This window comes from Megalops cyprinoides, chromosome 13 (assembly GCF_013368585.1).
Source record: "Megalops cyprinoides isolate fMegCyp1 chromosome 13, fMegCyp1.pri, whole genome shotgun sequence".
Lineage (NCBI taxonomy): Eukaryota > Metazoa > Chordata > Actinopteri > Elopiformes > Megalopidae > Megalops > Megalops cyprinoides.
In genome coordinates, this window is record NC_050595.1 from 24,329,371 (window position 1) to 24,347,442 (window position 18,072).

General features: G+C 44.4%; 1 protein-coding gene across 2 annotated transcripts; it reads left to right on the forward strand.

The window, feature by feature from the left end:
- The first annotated feature begins 548 nt into the window (after nt 1-548).
- On the forward strand, nt 549-14,652 carry bnc1 (basonuclin 1). 2 transcript variants are annotated; one of them, XM_036543808.1, is made up of 5 exons: nt 549-709; nt 10,423-10,525; nt 10,634-10,869; nt 11,653-13,619; nt 13,775-14,652. In XM_036543808.1, the coding sequence occupies exons 1-5, from the start codon at nt 701-703 to the stop codon at nt 14,451-14,453; spliced, it is 2,994 nt and encodes a 997-aa protein (XP_036399701.1). In that variant the 5' UTR covers nt 549-700; the 3' UTR covers nt 14,454-14,652. The 2 variants fall into 2 exon arrangements, with proteins under 2 accessions (XP_036399701.1, XP_036399700.1); XM_036543807.1 differs by lacking the exon at nt 549-709 and adding an exon at nt 2,745-2,809.
- Nucleotides 14,653-18,072: the final 3,420 nt, after the last annotated feature.

Consider the following 18,072-nt stretch of genomic DNA (forward strand, 5'->3'; position numbering starts at 1 on the left):
AATGCTTTGCCTGGGCTGGCGGAGAAGAGAGAGGTAGAATCTCTCCAGACTGCATTAGGAGTGCCTCAAGCCTTTGTGATTCCTTTTGATCAGATCTCTGTGAAAGATGAGTGTCATGCCCTCTTCAAGCCAGCTGTGAGGGGACTGCCCTGTGACTCGGGGGGGCGGGGGTGTGTGTGTGTGTGTGTGTGTGTGCGCGGGGGGGTTGTGCTCAAACGCACCAGGCAGGGGCTTGCAGGGGAGAGAGGCAGCTCCTGAGGTGAGGGGCAGCTCTGGAGGCTCCACCGAGTGGGAGGATCTCATTCCACTCCCCAGTGCCCAGTTTCAACACACCGCACATCTTGAGTAGTTTAGATCCAGACCACAGCAAACAAAAGAGGAAAGAGGGGGGGAAAAAAAAGAGAAAAGGTGTGTGTGTTTGTATATGTGAGCTTGTAGCGGAGTGTGTGTGCGCGCGCACGCGCGTGTGTGTGTGTGTGCGCGCGTGTGTGTGTGTCTGCGTGCATGTGTTTGTGTGTGCGCCTGTGTGAAAGAGCGAGAGAGCGAGCTTTTGTGTGTGACAGACTGTGAGAGAGCCGGCGTGTGATGGCTCTTCTGCCATAATACTTGTACAGACAGGAGAGTTGGGAGCATTTCTTTTGTAGGACTCATAGGGAATGGGAAACTGCATGGTTACCCTGGAAACACCCATTTAAGGAGAATGGCTGAGGTAAGAAAAGCATGTTCTGTACATGCTACTTTCCTTTCCTTTTTTAACGTCACCTTTAGAGATGTTCTGATCCTGTGAAACTGAACATATTTATGGACGGGGAGCAGCTTGGTTCAATGTTAGTGTTCTCTAACCTGAGAAAGTACTGTGGGCTGTAGTTTTGGGAATTCCTTTTACTGCATGCGGCCGTCACATATGGTGTATACTGAAACTTCCGAACGCTTCACTATCAACGTTTATGGTCTGTAAATGTTAAAATTCTGTACATTTTGTCAGGCGTGTTTTCGTCAGCTCTAGGTATTGTTCTTGTTTACGGAGCATAATTGTCCTTACAAACCACAAGGCGCTGAATACAGAGGCAACTCCCATAAAACAAAACTAAAACTTTCATAGGGAGGTATGCAGTTCACTGATACTGACAGAATCCTTCCTTGCTGAATCCCCCCCCCAACCCCCCTCCCCTTTTTGTAAGACCTCATCTTTGTTTCATGCTGGAGTCTCGCTGGCAGACTTCAGAGATTTTATTTAGTGGTTCTTTTGTGGGGTTTCATTAATACTGTGCGTTTCATCTCGTTCTGTGAGCGTCGCTGCACGGCCCCTCGGTGAGAGGAGGGTTCCTCTCTGCTCCCTCACTTTCAGCTCCTCTGCTGCTGGCCACCATCCAGTGACTATTGGAATGTAATTCAAGACCAGAGTAATGTTTTGTCGTAGCCTTAATGCAACAATTAGTAGCGCTGTCTGTGTCCTCGTTAATATCAGCGGTAGTGCTCTCTTCCTTTCTCTCTCTATCGCTCTCTCTCTCTCTGTCTCTCTCTTTCTCTCCTTGTCTGTCTGTGGGGCAGGTTTGTGCAGAACATAACGACCTCTTGTCCGGAGGACAAGGTAGTGCCAAATAAATGAATTCAGGAGGCATGAAAGAGAGTGGAGACACTGGACCACAATTTAAAAGGCTTGTTCAGTATGTGAAGGAGATATTGAGACCTCATTGCATGTCTATTATCATTACCGATAATTGGCATATTTTGTCATATTTCGTTATTTGAAAAACATTGGTCTGATTTGAATAGTACAAATTTAGTGCTCCTCTGATAGGTGATTGATGGGAATTGATGGGAATTATTTTATAGGTAATTGTTTCCCATTTTTTATGCCCAATAAATTGGACATTGAAAGAGAATACAGCAAGCAGCTAAGCAGACAGCCAACACTGACTTACACCCATAAGAAAACTGATAGAAACTTGCAGCAAATATATACTTTTGAAGCGGGTTCAGAACTGTAAATCGCAAGGTGAGATCAATTTTGTTTCAGAAAAAAAAAGAAAAAATTCCAAGCCTAACAAGGGGAAAAGGAATGAGGAGCTAGAGAAAAATACACACCTGCCTTCTCTCAATCCCAATGAATGGACTGAAGGAGTCTGGTAGGAGTGATTGTGTCACAGACGTAAAATGACTCTCAGTGATGAGTCTTTTAAACCATTTGCCAAGATAGTGTATTTTTTTTCACAGAACTACCAAGGATGGCTTGATAGCTGTGTTTTTGTCTCTCCCTCTTGCTCTGGTGAACTGTCGGTGCCTAGCCCCCTGGACCGTGTAGGCTGATTGTTTGGCTTGTCTCTCTCCCCCTCTGTGTGCGTGTGTGTGTGTGTGTGTGTGCGCGCGCTCTAACTCAGAGTTATGCCGCGCAGGCCCGCGGGCGTGTTGGGCTGCTTTGTGCCTCTGCAGCTTGTGAGCGGAGTGAGCTTCATTAGTTTCATCATGGTCCATCAGCACAGGGCTGGTGCTGCAGGCCCCTTCCAGCCACTCTCTGAGTATGATCTGCTCCGCGCTGGGCCGGATAAGCTGGCCAGGATTTGTCAGCCAGATGTGACAAGATTGTCAAGAGGCAAGCAAAGAGGGGAGATCTGATATTAATCAGCACATAGCTGGGAGCCAAACTTTCTCAGAGGCAGTGTACGAACATGTTCTTCTCATTTACTGCTTTTCTTTGTGGTCTCAAAGCTGCCACTGTCTCATTTTCAGACGGTTAGAGGTAGAAGCCAGTAAAAACATTATTATTTTTTTTTTCTTGTCCAGCTGAAATCCTCTTATGGAGATTCAGGTAAAGCCATATTTTGTTGTTTCAGGTTTGCATTTGTGGAGGAACCGTTGTGCATTTAGTTTATTTGTCACTGGGTTCTCTCACCCAAGTGGCGTTGCGATTTAATTTTTTGCTTTCATGGAAACCTAAAAGGCAAATAACAAAGCCACTCTGTCAGCATTGCTTACAGCTTCTGCACAGTCAGTTTGGATTTTGTTTCCTAATTGCACTTGCTGGACTGATTTGACCAGTTTCGCTATAGGTCTATACTCAGTGTTTTCTATTTAATACTGAAGAATACATTTATTTCTGTTTTTTTTATTTTTTTATGTATATTTTTTATTAGAGTGAAACAGAGTTATGAAAAACAAAATTGCTAGAAAAAATATATATATGCCATTATTAAGTGCCTATTGCTGTGGCGTTCAAAAATGATCAAACATGGTGGTTGAAATGAAATACAGTGTACAGTATTTGCTGTGATGTTCATTTCTGTCACATTTTGTACGAGGAGGTCTGTGATATCCTCATTGAGGGAAGTTCCCAGTTTCCTATGAGTAGCTACTATGTACTACAGATCTCACCCACCACCAGCACTCGAGGAAACGCTGCTAATCATCAGTCTTGTCCCATCAAAAGGAAGGGGGGACATTGACTTTATTAATATTTGTCTGTGATAGACAAATGTGTGGCTAATGACATTTCAAAGAAAATTGCTTTCATAGCATCATGTTTGATTATTGTTTTTTTTTATTTTTTTGGGGGGTCTTGTTTTGTTATTCAGAAATGTACTTGACAGTGCTTTCAGTACTGAAAGGATTTTGGTGAGAGACCTGTAGGAGATAAATGTGCCACTTCACAGCTTTTTTTATAACCACTATACATAATGATGAAACGAATACATACGAATACTGTACTGTGCAACTCTAGAACGCTGATTCTTGCAACGTGTTTTAAATTCACTAAGCTTTCAGCTCACCGCTGGATCTTGTATTTACATTTGTCATCAATTAGTCTTTTCCTGTCAGACGTATGTGTAAGGGGTGTGATTTATTCATGCATCTGTGGCTTCTGTCTATGTGTCTTACTGTGATACGCATACATTTATAAGCATGAGAAAGTACTTTGCACCAGGAAATTTATAATCCGTAATCCATAAATCTTACTCGTGTTTGGTGGCGGGTGTTGATTTTTTTTTTTCTTCACACTCTGCCTGGAACAACTTCTCCTGAACCAAAGATCATTACCGGGACATGACATTTAATTGGAATAATATGTGTGTGAAGTTCCACAGGCTGCAAGTGCTTTTCAGGCTGTGATGAAAATTTAAGAATGAACATGGAAATGGATGTTACTGGTCCCAATTTCACAGGAGCGTTCCGCACTGAACTCCTCTGTGGCTTTTCACACATTGCACCGCTGGAGCTCCACAACCACTGCAGCGTTTCACTGTATTAATACCATTTGCTGCCAGTTAGCCACACTGACAATCTCCAGGATTGACTGCTTGACTTAGACTGCATTTGATTAGATGAGGATGTGTCTGATTTGTTTTGGAGCCTCTTTTGCCGTTTACTCACAGAGGGATTTATGGTATCTCGGCTGTGACCTCTTTTAGGCTCTAAACAACAGTTCTAAATTTGCAGCGATTTCTTTGCCTTTGGTTCCATTAATGACCCAGTGATGTCTCGTCATTGATTACTGGTATTACTTAATCAGTTGATCACCGTTGATCTACAGTGTACCAGTCACTCTGTCTGTTGAGAGACTGAGTGGGTGAACTTCTTCACTCTTGATCGTAATTTGACTTCCCACACTATCGGGACCCAGCTTTAAAAGTGGGGCTTTGTGCACCTAGCTCTGCCAGGCTTCTCATAATTGATTTACTTTACGGTAAATTATTTGAACAAGTCCACTCAATATTCTTTCAGTGTCAATTAGCAGCTGTTCTCTCATGTACTGTATATGGCCGGCAGAGCGGTGTTGAGTCTATAAACTGGTATGGATATTGTGTACATATGGCTGGATTTATTTTTAAGAGCTGGAGTGTACATTTTATTTTTTTTTTCCTCCAGGATGTTATGGCTTTGACTCTTAAGTGACGTGAGAGAGGGTGCCAGAATCCCACAACATTAAATAATTCTCACATTCACGACAATTTGTCACACTTGGCAGGCTAGAGTTCAAACAGAAGTCTAAGGCAGGAAGCACATGGATAATGAAATACTCTTTTGTTCCTGGTGCGCAGTTAGCGCCTCTACAAGCTGAAGTTTTTTTTTTTTTCCTATTTTTTTTTTAGATTGTAGCTATTATGCTACTATTTTCGTTTCTGTTCCATATTAGTTGCAGTAAATTTGCAACGAAAATGTGTTTAATTGCCTGGAATAGAGTGCACAGACAGGGGTGCTGGGAAAGGAAGAGGAGGAATCTTTGCAGAGCCGTTCGGCGTGTCACCGCCGATCTGGCCCCCTTTCAAGGTGTGGTCTGTGTGTGGCTCTGCCGCGATCCTGTTAAGCATTACCCTTTTTTTCCCTGTCCTGCCTTTTTCCCCCCACTGTGGGTGTTAGTTGTGTGAGCAAGCATTTGAGCCATATGTCTGGTGGACGGCTTACGCCAGAAATCCTCCCGCCTACAGACGCATGTTATCACTTTGGTCTGGTCTTTGTGGTATGCTGTGACTCTCTGACTCCCCCCGGCTCGCCCGCTCGGCCCGAGGTGGCTGGCCCTCCTGGAGGAACCTGGCTTCGTTTTAACTACAGCCAAGGAGCATTTAATTGGAACAAATGAGTGCAAACGGTGGTGAGAGTGCAGATTTACTGCATTGTAAGCACACATTAGACACACAGAAACTACAATTACAGAGCAGTTACAGTGAAGATACACTGCATTTAGGCTGTCTTCCAACCACAAGGGAGCCAGTTTGAAATCAATTCAATATAAGAAAGAGTACAATTACAAAAGCTTAAATACCATCTTTTAACATTCCCTTCCAGGTAAAATATCACCTACTGTACACATTTTTTCTATATTTCTTATGCATGAGAATGTCAAATTGTCAACTTCAGCCATACTGATTGACAGGTCTTGAAATTTCTGTTGTGATAAGAATACAGTTTAAGTGGGGGGTACAGCATAATTACAAATGCAGTCTAACTAACTGTTTAGCAAACTGTTTCACTATGAGATTGACAGTGTCAGATAAATACTTTAATTTCTTCATTTTTAGCAGTAAACACCATTGTTTCTACAAAGTTGGATTTTGGTGAAATTATTTGAAGTAGATGTGTATGCTGGATATTTCCATTTTAAACAATTAATCAATTTTCATATAAACTCTGTCACTCAGCTGTACAAGGGTTTTTTTAATTGATTACTTATGATTTATTTGACTTCAGGACTTAAATGTTTGTAAATGTGTTAATCGAAAAGGTCTAAAAAATAGTAAGATTTTTTGTGTTTGTTTGGTCTAGAATTGTTGTAGGATAAAAACAGCAAACGTGAGAATGAGCTCTTCCTAGAGAGAACATCTCTCCACACATCTGCTTCTCATTGCTTTGGCTGTGGAATACAATACCCAGGAGCTGAGTGACAGTATTAACAGTAAACCAAAAAAAAAAAGATTTTCCACTGATTTTTTTCTTTCCTTGCACATTCTCAGTAATATAAGAACTACAAGCTCTCTGATAGAAGCTAGCTAACTAGCTGCAAAATGTCTACTCTTACTTTTTTCTTTTTTAGTTTCTTTTTTTTTCTAAAGAAAATATTAAAATTTATCTGGCAACAAAGCCACAACCATTTTCATGTCACCCTATTCCTGCTAGAAACAAAAAAGGTAGACATGAAAAGTCCATTAGTTGCTAGTGCATCCTTGTTGTGAAAGCATATTGTTTTTCGACGGCGTGGTAGGCAGCAGATTCATCATATAAATACCAACACTTAGTCATGATACACTGATGGAATCCATTAGGTTAACGGGACTTGGTAGAATTCGTTTAAATGCTAATGGCCGCTCTGAACCTTATGTCTCTTGCTGAGGCAAAGTGTATTTGCAGTTGTCAGTCTTTCTTTCTCTCCTCTTCTTTCGCTCTCTCTCATCCATCAAAGGGGAGAATATGACCGAAGGATGCATGAGTGTTTTATGTTGCCTTCTGAGAGCATGGTTGTGTCTTTGTTAGCATCAGAGATGCAGGCTGTTGTTCAAATGGCAAATAGTTGTATCTTGTTTACTGATGTTCTTAAAAGGGGATAGAGGGCAAATTATTCAGCATTCATGCATACAAAACAGAATCATTTTATTAGCTCTTGTGTTGGGGGAAAAAGTTTCTATTGTAGGGTAAGAGAAGTGGGTTCATTTTAACAGAAAAAAATGAAGCAAGTAATCATGCCTCATTAAATGTATTTTACCTGTCATGTATCCCGCTTGTAGACATTGAAGTGTCAGTCCTTGAAAATACACTTGTTTGTTTTTACTTTTATTAATTTTTAAGGCCTCAATTTTCATTAGCATTACACGCTGCCACGTCCTGCAATGTCAAACTTTAATTAAAAAAAAGAAAAGAGTGGACCAGAAACATAAGAGGGTGTGTTTTCGGACACAAGGGGTACAAGTCCCTTGAAATGGCTTGTCAGATTGGTGTCACAGGGGACAAGAGAACAAGCCGAAAAAACGCTGTGGTTCAAGTTCATGTAATGAATAGCTAATTAAGAAAAATTGCAGCAAAGGGTGAACGGTGGCATTTCCACCTCTCGCTTTCCACTGGAACTGATTGAGATGTATATTAAACGCAACAGCAAAGGAACAGTGTGTGTGTAATGGGATTACATTAATTGGACCGTGCTCGTTTTGTGTCTGATAATGATGGGATTTGGCTCCTTTAAGACGCGAGGTTCCACACGTCACTTCATTCTTTTAAATGAAAATCAGGTGCCTCGTCGGTCCAGGGCAGTCAGCATTAAAGTATTTCTGGTAATTAAACTCAAGCAGGAGTCATATTTGATTAAAAAGAAGGGTCCTCTTTGCTGTTGACTACATGTGCTTGAAGGTTACTCCAAGTGTGTCAGAATTATAAATGTGCGCTGAGCATGTATTATTGATTATGTCGAACAGGGACAAAAAGAACTTTAAGGGTTAGCATGTAAGATTTAAAAATAAGGGGCTTCCATAATGATGAACTCATGTTTCTCAGTTTGCTGTGCCTGAGTAATTCTACCCACAACCATTCATACATAAGTGTGTATTGCAGTCTGCACATAATTAGTGTTCATTTAACAAACAAGTGTAAAATTCATAGGATTTGAATTTTATTTTTAAAATGTATTCTCTGCATTTTTATTTACATACTTGTAACATTGTAAGAGACTGGTTGTCACTATATGTTACTGTATAGTAGTAAATAACCACACAGTTACATTTAGATCAAGATAATAACTTTGTGCTATGCCTGAAAGCAGTTTTATTCCACCGTTTTACAGTTGTCATGTGAATATTTTATTGCAAAAAAAGATTTGTCAGTATTAAATATGCTGGAGTCCTCATTCCTAAATGGCCTTAGACAGGCATGTTATATGTACATTTATATTGCTCTGTGGGGTGTATCAGATTCTTATGTTTTGAGGCAATACAATTTGACAAAAGAATAGGCATCAAGCAAAACTGTGGCCTAAACCAGTACATAGCTATGCTGTTACACATTTTCATGGTGGTATTAGGTTATTAGCAGAGATACTTATGCACAATGACTTGTTAAGGATAACCACAAATATTGTATTTAGAGTTTTTCAGGCATCATTCCAGCTTGTTTCAGGGAGAACATAACTATGGTCACGATTCAAAAGAATGAACATATAAGGTTTCAAAATATGCATTTTAATTATGTTGGGCATGTTAACCCTTCTGGAGTTGCCACTGTAGCATGTCGTGCTAAAGTACTGTCTCTCTCAGGAGAGCAGACATGAGCGAGAACAGCACAGTTTGGCAGAATTTCCACCAGTACAGACATAGCCTCTGGCCTGACATCACTGGGCCCTAGAGCTGAACGAAGCTCTCCACCTTTCTGTGGTCAGTGAGAGATTGCCTGTCATCTCACTGGCCCCAGTCCTCTCCCTACGGAGACAGCGGAGTGGGTAAACCATGTCTCGCGGCGCGACCCTGCCCTCTGGGGGAAGGCACATGTCCACAGAGCCTGTTCCTCTCTATCACGGGCGGCTGGAAATCACCTGAGAAAACGAGGGACATTACTGATGTCTTACTGTCAAGAATTTGACACCTAAGATTTTGAAATAAAAACAGTTTTCCCTTCCACTGATTAGTACACAGGACTCATGGTGGTGGCCACAGAGGCCATGGAGTTTGAACAGGGCGTTCAGCTACATCTGAGGTGCAGTTAAAAAAAAAAAAAAAGAAAAGAAAAGACAAAATGTGACTACTAAGGTCTCTCTCTCTCTCTCTCTCTCTCTCTCTCTCTCTCTCTTTCTCTCTCTCTCTCTCTTTCTCTCTCTCTCTCTCTCTCTCTCTCTCTCTCTCTCGTGAGTGTCATCACACGGCACTTAATGCCGGCCTCCACCGCGGGCAGGAAGCACAAAACAGCAGCAGGCAAAATGACAAACATGATCCCAAGCACTTGTCGTGAGAGGAGTCCCAGTAGGTGAACAGAATGCCTCCCCTGTATACCGTAAAATTACTTCTGGTGGATGAGCGCCTGGAGCTTTGATGTGTTCAAACGGGATTGGTGGCAGCGGCATGTGGCGGCCGGGAAGCCGCTGTCTCCATTGTTACCGGTGGCGGGTTCAGCAGGGTCTGGCCTGCAGCTGTCAGGAGCGCTCTGTCCATTCTCTCCCTGGGCAGACATCTCTACTATGTGACGCGTTCCAGAGTCCCCCCAGTAAACCTGCACGCATCGGGGCTCTGCTTTAAAAAACATAATAAAAATGATTAGTTATTTACAGGAAAGAGGGGTATTGACCACTTCCAGGCCCATAGGTTCCCTGGAACTGTTTTACTCTGACTGAACAACAGAGGGAAGGCTGCCCTTATTCATGAAAAAGTAACCATTTCTCCCTCTTGAAAGACAGAGAAGTTGTCAGTTGTCAATGAAACATTGATGAATTCAAATTCCTCACAGTGCTCAATGCAATTTAATAATATATATTTTTTTCCTCCTTTTATGAGAGTATACAGTATACATGAAGGTACGATGCTCTGACGAAAAGCTTTCCATCCAAGCCGTACCTCCGAATTGCAGAGGCTTAGGGTTCTGCAGGTTTGAATAATGGTGCAGAGGTGGAAACGAGGGGAGAGTGCCAATGATGTTTCTGTTCTGCACTCACCATTAAGGGTGGAGGATTGTTTAGGGGAATCTTCAGCCATCCACATGTGCAACCTTGGACTTCAGACCTCTTCTGCATGTTTGAGATTGCCCTTGCATTCCCATTAGGACCTCAGTGTCATAAACATTGCTGCAAGACTTACGTGAGATTCTTTACACTTGATCTCAGACGCATCAGCAATTACTGAGTGGCACGCAGCTCTGCACAGCCCCCGAGAACATATGGCAGACTGTCAGGGCGGCATGTCTCTTTGACGTGTCTGACCTAAAGACTCCGGCGCTCACAGTTGCTGTGTTTCTCGCCGACAGGCTATTTGCTGCACCTTGGTGAACTGCAGCTGCGAGAGCTTTAAACCAGGGAAGCTGAAGAGGCGACAGTGTGAGAACTGCAAGCACGGATGGGTGGCACACGGTAAGTACAGCGCAGTTTGAATAGGGGACCAGCGGGTCGACCGGCGCCGTTCCCCCGGCACGGCGCGTAACTACCTTTCTCCTCTTTGTGTGCACTATTCTCTGGCAGCTCTGAGCAAGCTGAAGGTGCACCACATGTACCAGGGCAGCCAGGTGGAGATCGTCCACTCCAACGTGGTGTTCGACATCTGCAGCCTGATGCTGTACGGGACGCAGGCCATCCCGGTACGGCTCAAGATCCTGCTGGACCGCCTCTTCAGCGTGCTCAAGCAGGAGGAGGTGGTGCAGATCCTCAACGCGCTGGACTGGACGCTGCAGGACTATATCCGCGGATACGTCCTGCAGGTGGGAGCCTCAGCCTCATTACAGACCATTTCGGTACCAGCAATAATAACCAGGAGGGAAGAAGCACTGGGACGAATATTATTTTTGTGATTTATATGTAGGAAACGTTATAGTCCTCTTCCAATTATTATTCTGGGTGGGTCCTGTTTTGAAAGATTGAAATCATTTGCAAATATTATTTTGTAACGACCTCCACAAGATACGGTACTGAGCCACCACCGTGGCACTAGCTATTAGTACAGTATCAAATATTCAGGTCGTTGCGTTTAATTCATGTTAGCTCTTCTAATAGTTAATGTAAAAAAAAAAAATCGAAATTCTCGACAGGCTGTCAGATGGATGCTGTATGATGAAATATTTATCGTGGTGACAGCGTGAAGTTGCAGCTTGACTTTCAAAGACTGGTAGCACTCATGTGTAATTACAGCTGGGCTGAGAGGGACAGCTGCTGGATCGATGTGAAATCATCTCTCCTCTGATCTCCCTCACCCTCCCTCGCATGTAATTGGACTCGGAGTGGGGAAAATCCACATGATTTAAATGAGGAAAAATTAAGATAAAGATGAAACACTTCGGTCGCATTAATTAGGCTTCCCCGTCCCCCCCCCCCCCCCTTTTTTCCGTCTATGCACATGAACTGTGCGCAGAATTCTTTATTTTAAAATGTCAGTCTAAGTAGGGTTGTGCAGCGTCTTAATTCCCCAGCGTACAAATATGTTTGCCCATTCAAATTTATAATTCAACACAAAAGCAGTCGATGGAATTTCATCTTTTTTTTTTAAGGATGTTACGGGGAAAGTGCTGGACCGCTGGGCTATCATGACCTTCGAGGAGGAGATTGCCACGCTGCAGCAGTTCCTCCGTTTTGGGGAGACCAAGTCCATCGTGGAACTCATGGCGATTCAGGATAAGGAGGGGCAGGCCGTCATAGTGCCCAGCACCAGAACCAACTCCGATATCCGGGCCTTCATTGAGAGCAACGCCCAGCGTGGCCCCGGCCTGCCCACCAAAGTGGAGAAGCTGAGCACCACCAACGTGCATCACTTCGAGAACTTCATCAACAGCATGGCATTCATGCTGCCCTTCCAGTTCCTGAGCTCAGTCCCCGCCCCCTTGCTAGGCTCCTCCTCCGGGTCCTTCCTGCTGGGCCAGGAGCAGAGGCGGGAGCATCAGACAAGGCTGGAAGACCCCGTCCCTGTCCCTGCCCCTGCCACTGAGGGCAGCCTGCTGGGCTCCAGCTCCGCCTCCTTCACATCCGACGTGGAAAGATGCGACAATCCCATGGACACTGCCACCCCCAAAGTGGAGGCCGAAGACTTCCCCACCAGCGACAACTACTCAGACGCCCCCTCCACACCCTGCACGCCTTCCATGAGCTCCGACGTCACACAGATGTCCCCAGAGACCAAGATGAGGTCCCTGGAGAAGAGCGGCGGTGGCCTCAAGAAGGGCCGCGTCTTCTGCAGCGCCTGCGAGAAGACCTTCTACGACAAGGGGACCCTGAAGATCCACTACAACGCCGTGCACCTGAAGATCAAGCACAAGTGCACCATCGAGGGCTGCAACATGGTCTTCAGCTCGCTGCGCAGCCGCAACCGCCACAGCGCCAACCCCAACCCCCGGCTGCACATGCCCATGAACCGCAACAACCGCGACAAGGACCTGCGGGGCAACCTGTCCGTGGTGGACTCTCCCGAGGGCGAGAAGAGGCCGGACTACAGCGCCGCCGCTGACAGCAGGCCGGTCCCCAGCTACATCGTCAGCAGCGCCGACTCCAAGCTGCCCAGCGGCTTCCCCAACATCAGCCAGAGCGGCATCCTCTTCCCCAACCTGAAGACCGTTCAACCAGTCCTGCCCTTCTACCGCAGCCTGGTCACACCCGCCGAGCTGGCCAACACCCCCGGCGCCCTGCCCTCCTTACCCATGATATCTTCATCTGTCCTGGCCAAGCCCGCCGCCACGGAGCCCTCCTCAGATCCCGTACCAAAGAAGAAGTCCCGCAAGTCCAGCATGCCTATTAAGATCGAGAAGGAGGTGGTGGAGAATGTGGAGGACCTGGTGGATGAGAGTAGCGCGGACGACGAGGCCCCCCTGCCGATGAGGGACAGGGACGAGTCAGACAGCGGCAGCTACGTTTGCGAGAAGCGGGCTGGGAGCGACCGTGAGGACTGCGGCGTCATCCAGCCTGCGGACAGAGAGAACTCCTCCACCCCTCTGCAGAGGCCGCTGGACTTCAGGTCAAACGCTGCGCTGTGTGTCGTCAAGGACGAAGACGCCGCCGCGCGGCATGCGGAAACGGGGGCAAAGTACACGCTGGAAGGTGGCGTGATCACCTGCACGTCTCCCTTCGACACCAACCAGAAAGAGAATCACAGTCATGTCAGTGTGTTACCAGCGCCCGAGGCAGAGAACTGCACTGCTGTGCAGTCAGGAAACAAGCCCTGCAGTGGTGACCATGCAGAGACTGACTACAGGGCCACGAACGGGGGGTTGTTTAAAATATTAACCAACAGCAAGGAAGCCCCAGAGGACTGCACCGAGGACTACGAAGACACCTTCCCCCAGACGGAGCTTCAGGAGGTCTGCTCTGACAGAGATGACCTCCCCCGTCACTGTGAGATCTGCAGCAAAACCTTCAAGAACCCGTACAGTGTGAAAATGCATTACCGCAACGTTCACCTGAAGGAGATGCACATGTGCACTGTGGAGGGCTGCCACGCAGCCTTTCCGTCTAGGAGAAGCAGAGACAGGTGAGGCACCAGTTACTGCTGTGAACTGAAGCGCAGCATGAGAAACAGAAAATGTACAGCACGTATACTGCTAATATTCTTTTCTGTATGCACGTTTTCGCAAGTTAACTTCTGTGACCTTTCTGTTTTTTTCCTTCTTTTGCTGTAACCTTCAGGCACAGTGCAAATCTGAACCTACACCACAAGCTCTTGACCAAAGATCCCTACGGAACATCAAGCACAATCTACCCCAGCTCCTCGCTCTGCCGTGACGTTACTAGTGACTCTCGCCAGGACTTCGCCCCGAAGGACCCGGTCGGGCAGACCTCGGTGATCTTCAAAGGGAACAACAGGATGGGTCTGGTGTTTCCCATGAGCAAGACGCCCGAGATCGAACCCGACCCGCCGGCCGAGGCGGGGGCGGAGAACGAGGCGGTGCTGGACCTCAGCACCACCTCCGTGTCCAAATCCGGGGGCAGCGCGCGCTCCTCCTGGGACTCGGACGGGGGCAGCGAGGACGGCTTCCCCATGGACGACAGCGACGAGAGCTGTGACGGCTTGGGCGGGCCCCCCAAAGAGGGGCTGCACCCCAGCCTGGCGGAGAGGCCCAGCAGCTGCCCCACGCAGCACCTGCAGGGGGGGTCCCCCATCACCTGCCACATCTGCCAGAAGGTGTACAGCAACAAGGGCACGTTCAGGGCTCACTACAAAACCGTTCACCTCCGGCTGCTCCACAAGTGCAAGGTCCCCGGCTGCGACACCACCTTCTCCTCGGTCAGGAGTCGAAACCGCCACAGCCAGAACCCCAACCTGCACAGGAACTTGACTGCAAGCACGGTCCACGACCAGGAGTAGCCCGAGCATTCTGTTCAAACGGGTTGCAGTGTTCCCTCTTCATTTCAAACAGAAACAGTTATACTTACCGGTTAGGAGTTTTTTTTTTTCCTCAAAAGACATTCACATGAATAAAGGCGGTGTCACAGTGAAGCTGATATTTCCAGAATATGCTTCAGTTTCTGTGATGTCAGTTAACTTGATTGGTGCAAACTGTACATTTCCCTGGACTTTCAGAGGATATTCATCAACTCGCGTTGATTTATGTTTCTTAAAAGAAGTAATTATCAAAATTAAATATTTGAATGAAACAACCAAATCAATTGTTAACTTTTGTTACATTTAAAACGCATGGAACTGAAGACTGAAAATGCACTTGAAAATATGTTTGAGAGCTAGTTTACTTTCCTCCTGCTAAAATGGGTTTTGCCTACTACAATGTGTTGTCAGGAACAAATATTTACCAATGCGTATGAGTACAGCATATTTACAGGATCACTTTTGAACACTATTGCTGAATTTGCTAAAATAAGCTCTGAGAAAGCACAGATCTGTAAACATTTAACATGGGAGTATGTTTCCAAGTACCTCAAGCCTGATCAGGTCTGGTCTGACGAGACATTTTGCTCTTGAATTTGACACTGAGGTCTATCACCGTGGAACAGCGTAAAGACAATGACTTCCTTCGTCGTAACGACAGAAGGAGAGGTCTACTTCAGATGTGGCTCTTTAGCCTCTGTCCCCACCTTTTTGTTTCTATGCACTTACACGTACAGGTATGTAACAATCCAGACATTTCTTGCCTTACAGTGTGTTTCACATTAACCGAGTGCGGTCACTTATGAACCCACAGTGCGCTGTCTCTTTCTCACCCAGCGTGCTACCTCACCTTGGTACAGTGTTCTTTTCGCCTCGTCCTAACTGCATTTCAATCAGCAGTACTAAGTGAACCATTTCAGATGTTCTTGTTAATTGGTGTTGACTTGGTACGATGTCCACATTTTCCTGTGAGCTAGAGTATTATTCCAACAGAAGCGGCTGTGAAGTTTTAGGTTTGTGGCAGACTATGATCATAATGATAGTAATAATTAAAAAAAAAAAATCTTTGTCGAAAACCGTGTCGTGTACTTGCCGAGTAAGTTATTGTTTGGTATTGTTTGTAAGATTTTTTCTCCTTTCCCTCTCTGTTGTTGGTGTTGTTGCTCTGAAACCTAAAGTTGACCAAAGATTTATCTCTCATGAGGTGTGAAAAAAAGTCCTCACATATGAGGTAATCAGTATTAAAAAGCTGTTTTAGACAATTTGAAATGTCTTCAAACTGTATGTAATCAAGGCAGTCAAGTAGTGTTTGAAATTGGGCTCTGTTCAGAAAGCTGTAATCTGTACATTATTTAAAGAATTATATATTTTTTGAGGTCTTTGTATTAACATGTCTGCAGCTGTGATTGTTCGTTTTTGTTGACTCTTTGAAGCCCTAAAAGATGATCATGTAAATAGGCTGCTTACTTGTCATATTCATCGCAAACATTTGAACCATTAAGCTGTTCTCTTGCTCAAGATTTGAGTAGTTAAAGCCATTGCTTTGGAGTTATCATAATTCAAAGGACATCACACTTAAAAAGGTACTGTAAAATAAAATAAGTCTTACACTGAGAAAGAAACATACAACAAGAAAGCTGTGAACAGAGCCCAAAGTCTCAATTCAGCCACAAGAAGACCTGGTACTTAAGTGTTTATTTAATTGTACATTTTGTGAATAGAAACATTTGTACTCTGAAAGAAACCAAAAAAATCTCATACTGTATCAGGCTTGTTCTTATTGGATGTATTGTCTTTATGCATCTTCTCAAAAGGTAATGAATTTTAAGGATGGCCAAAACACATTTCTCAGACTAATGTTATATTAAGCTTCACTGGTTTATGTTTCTCTGTGTGCTTCTGTAACATTGTTTCATTATGCATATAATTAAAATTAACTAGAATATATTACAATTTATTTGTCAAGTTTATGAGGTTTTGTAAAAAAAAAAAAAGAACAAAAGCAAACATGATAATAAATGTGCATATTTTTGATTTATTGTAACTGTATTCATTTCTGCTAAATAAAAAGCCATATTTGTTCGCATGCTTTTGTTAAGTTTAATATTCATAACTCCTCTGTCACAAGAAAATGTTTTCTGCACAAAAGTGTGTAGATGAAAATGTTTTTATAAGGCAGATAACACAAAAAATAGCTGTAATTAAAGTGTTTAATAAAAACAATGTGTCCTTGTCTCTGTGTTTTCCTTGTAGGCTTGCCTTTTGGTCTGTGGACTAGTGCAGAAGAAAAAATCATGAAAAAACAGGCAACAGGCACAAATTCCAGTCACTTCAATTTACATATATCAATGTAAATAATGTAAAAATGTATGAATAATATATATTACATACATGTTTTTATAAAATATAACTAATGTACATCCTACTGTAACTACATTAAAGCACCCCCAGTCAGTCAACAGCCTGTGGCAAGAGAGTTTAATCTGCCTGCCTGAGCAAACACTAATAAAGGATGGATGTCAAAAACACGTGAAGAACCTGGTTCTTCGATCCTTTGGTGAATTAGTCCTAGGGTTGAGCTGAGGTCGCTCCCTATTGACCCCAACAGCTTCTCTCTCTCTCACTAACATACACACACTCCAATACACTAAACCACCTTTACAGACGCACAGGGTGTGAGCAGAGGACCAGCAGTTTAAAACAGATGCTTAGAAAGTCAACCCGGAAACACGACACAGACCTTCACAGATTTAAAATCTGATTTAGAACAGGAAAGGATTCATTTAACAGTGCACAAACATGCTGTCCACTTGTGTTCGTTAAACCACCTGACTACAATGCGGCCTCATCTTGTGGATATTAAGCGTACAGTACTGCAAGTAAACTGAAAAAAAGACAGCTATATGAGTTGAAGAAAATTCAGTAATTCAGCAGGCAGCCTCGTGTGATATGAAATATCCAGAACAACACCTCTCCCTACTCAAAAAAGCACTCTTGCTCAAAGCATTGCATAACTCACTACATACAGTCAACCCACCACTGTAATTTCCATTTGTGCGGAGTTATTCATCGACACTTAGAATCTAAAACGGCAAACCCTAATGAGCAGCCAGATCATTTTTGCACTAACGTGGAAATCTAGTACCACTCTAAAAAATACAGCTGGGCTGTTAGTTCAGTAAGTACTGTGTGCCACGAGTATTCCAGCGCAGCTTTTGAGCGTGTATTTTGTGTAACAGCCTCCGAACGAGAAACACATCTGAAATATTCCTCTTAAGGAATCCTGGCCACCTCGTGTCCTGCTGGGATGCTGTACATTTAGAAGCCACCTATAAAACACCCCTTTACGGGCACCAGCTCTGTCGCGCTCCATATGATCTTCTTCAAGGATCCTCCCGAGACACTGATATCGGGGCCCAAGTTGCGGAGGAGTGCTGGGAGGAAAGAGAATAGAGTGTCCACACTGCCTTTGTGGAGCTGATAAATACCAGCGGGTATTATTAAGCACACTTGAGACAGATGGACCGCAGATGACTTGTACCTCAAGGTACGTAACTGGGTTGAGAGGAGAGTTAAAAAAAAGACCACGACCGGAGAAATT

Coding starts and splice junctions, on each gene's coding strand:
- bnc1 (XM_036543807.1), top strand. Junction 10,526..10,633: donor GCACGGATGGGTGGCACACG/GTAAGTACAGCG, acceptor ATTCTCTGGCAG/CTCTGAGCAAGCTGAAGGTG. Junction 10,870..11,652: donor TCCGCGGATACGTCCTGCAG/GTGGGAGCCTCA, acceptor TTTTTTTTTAAG/GATGTTACGGGGAAAGTGCT.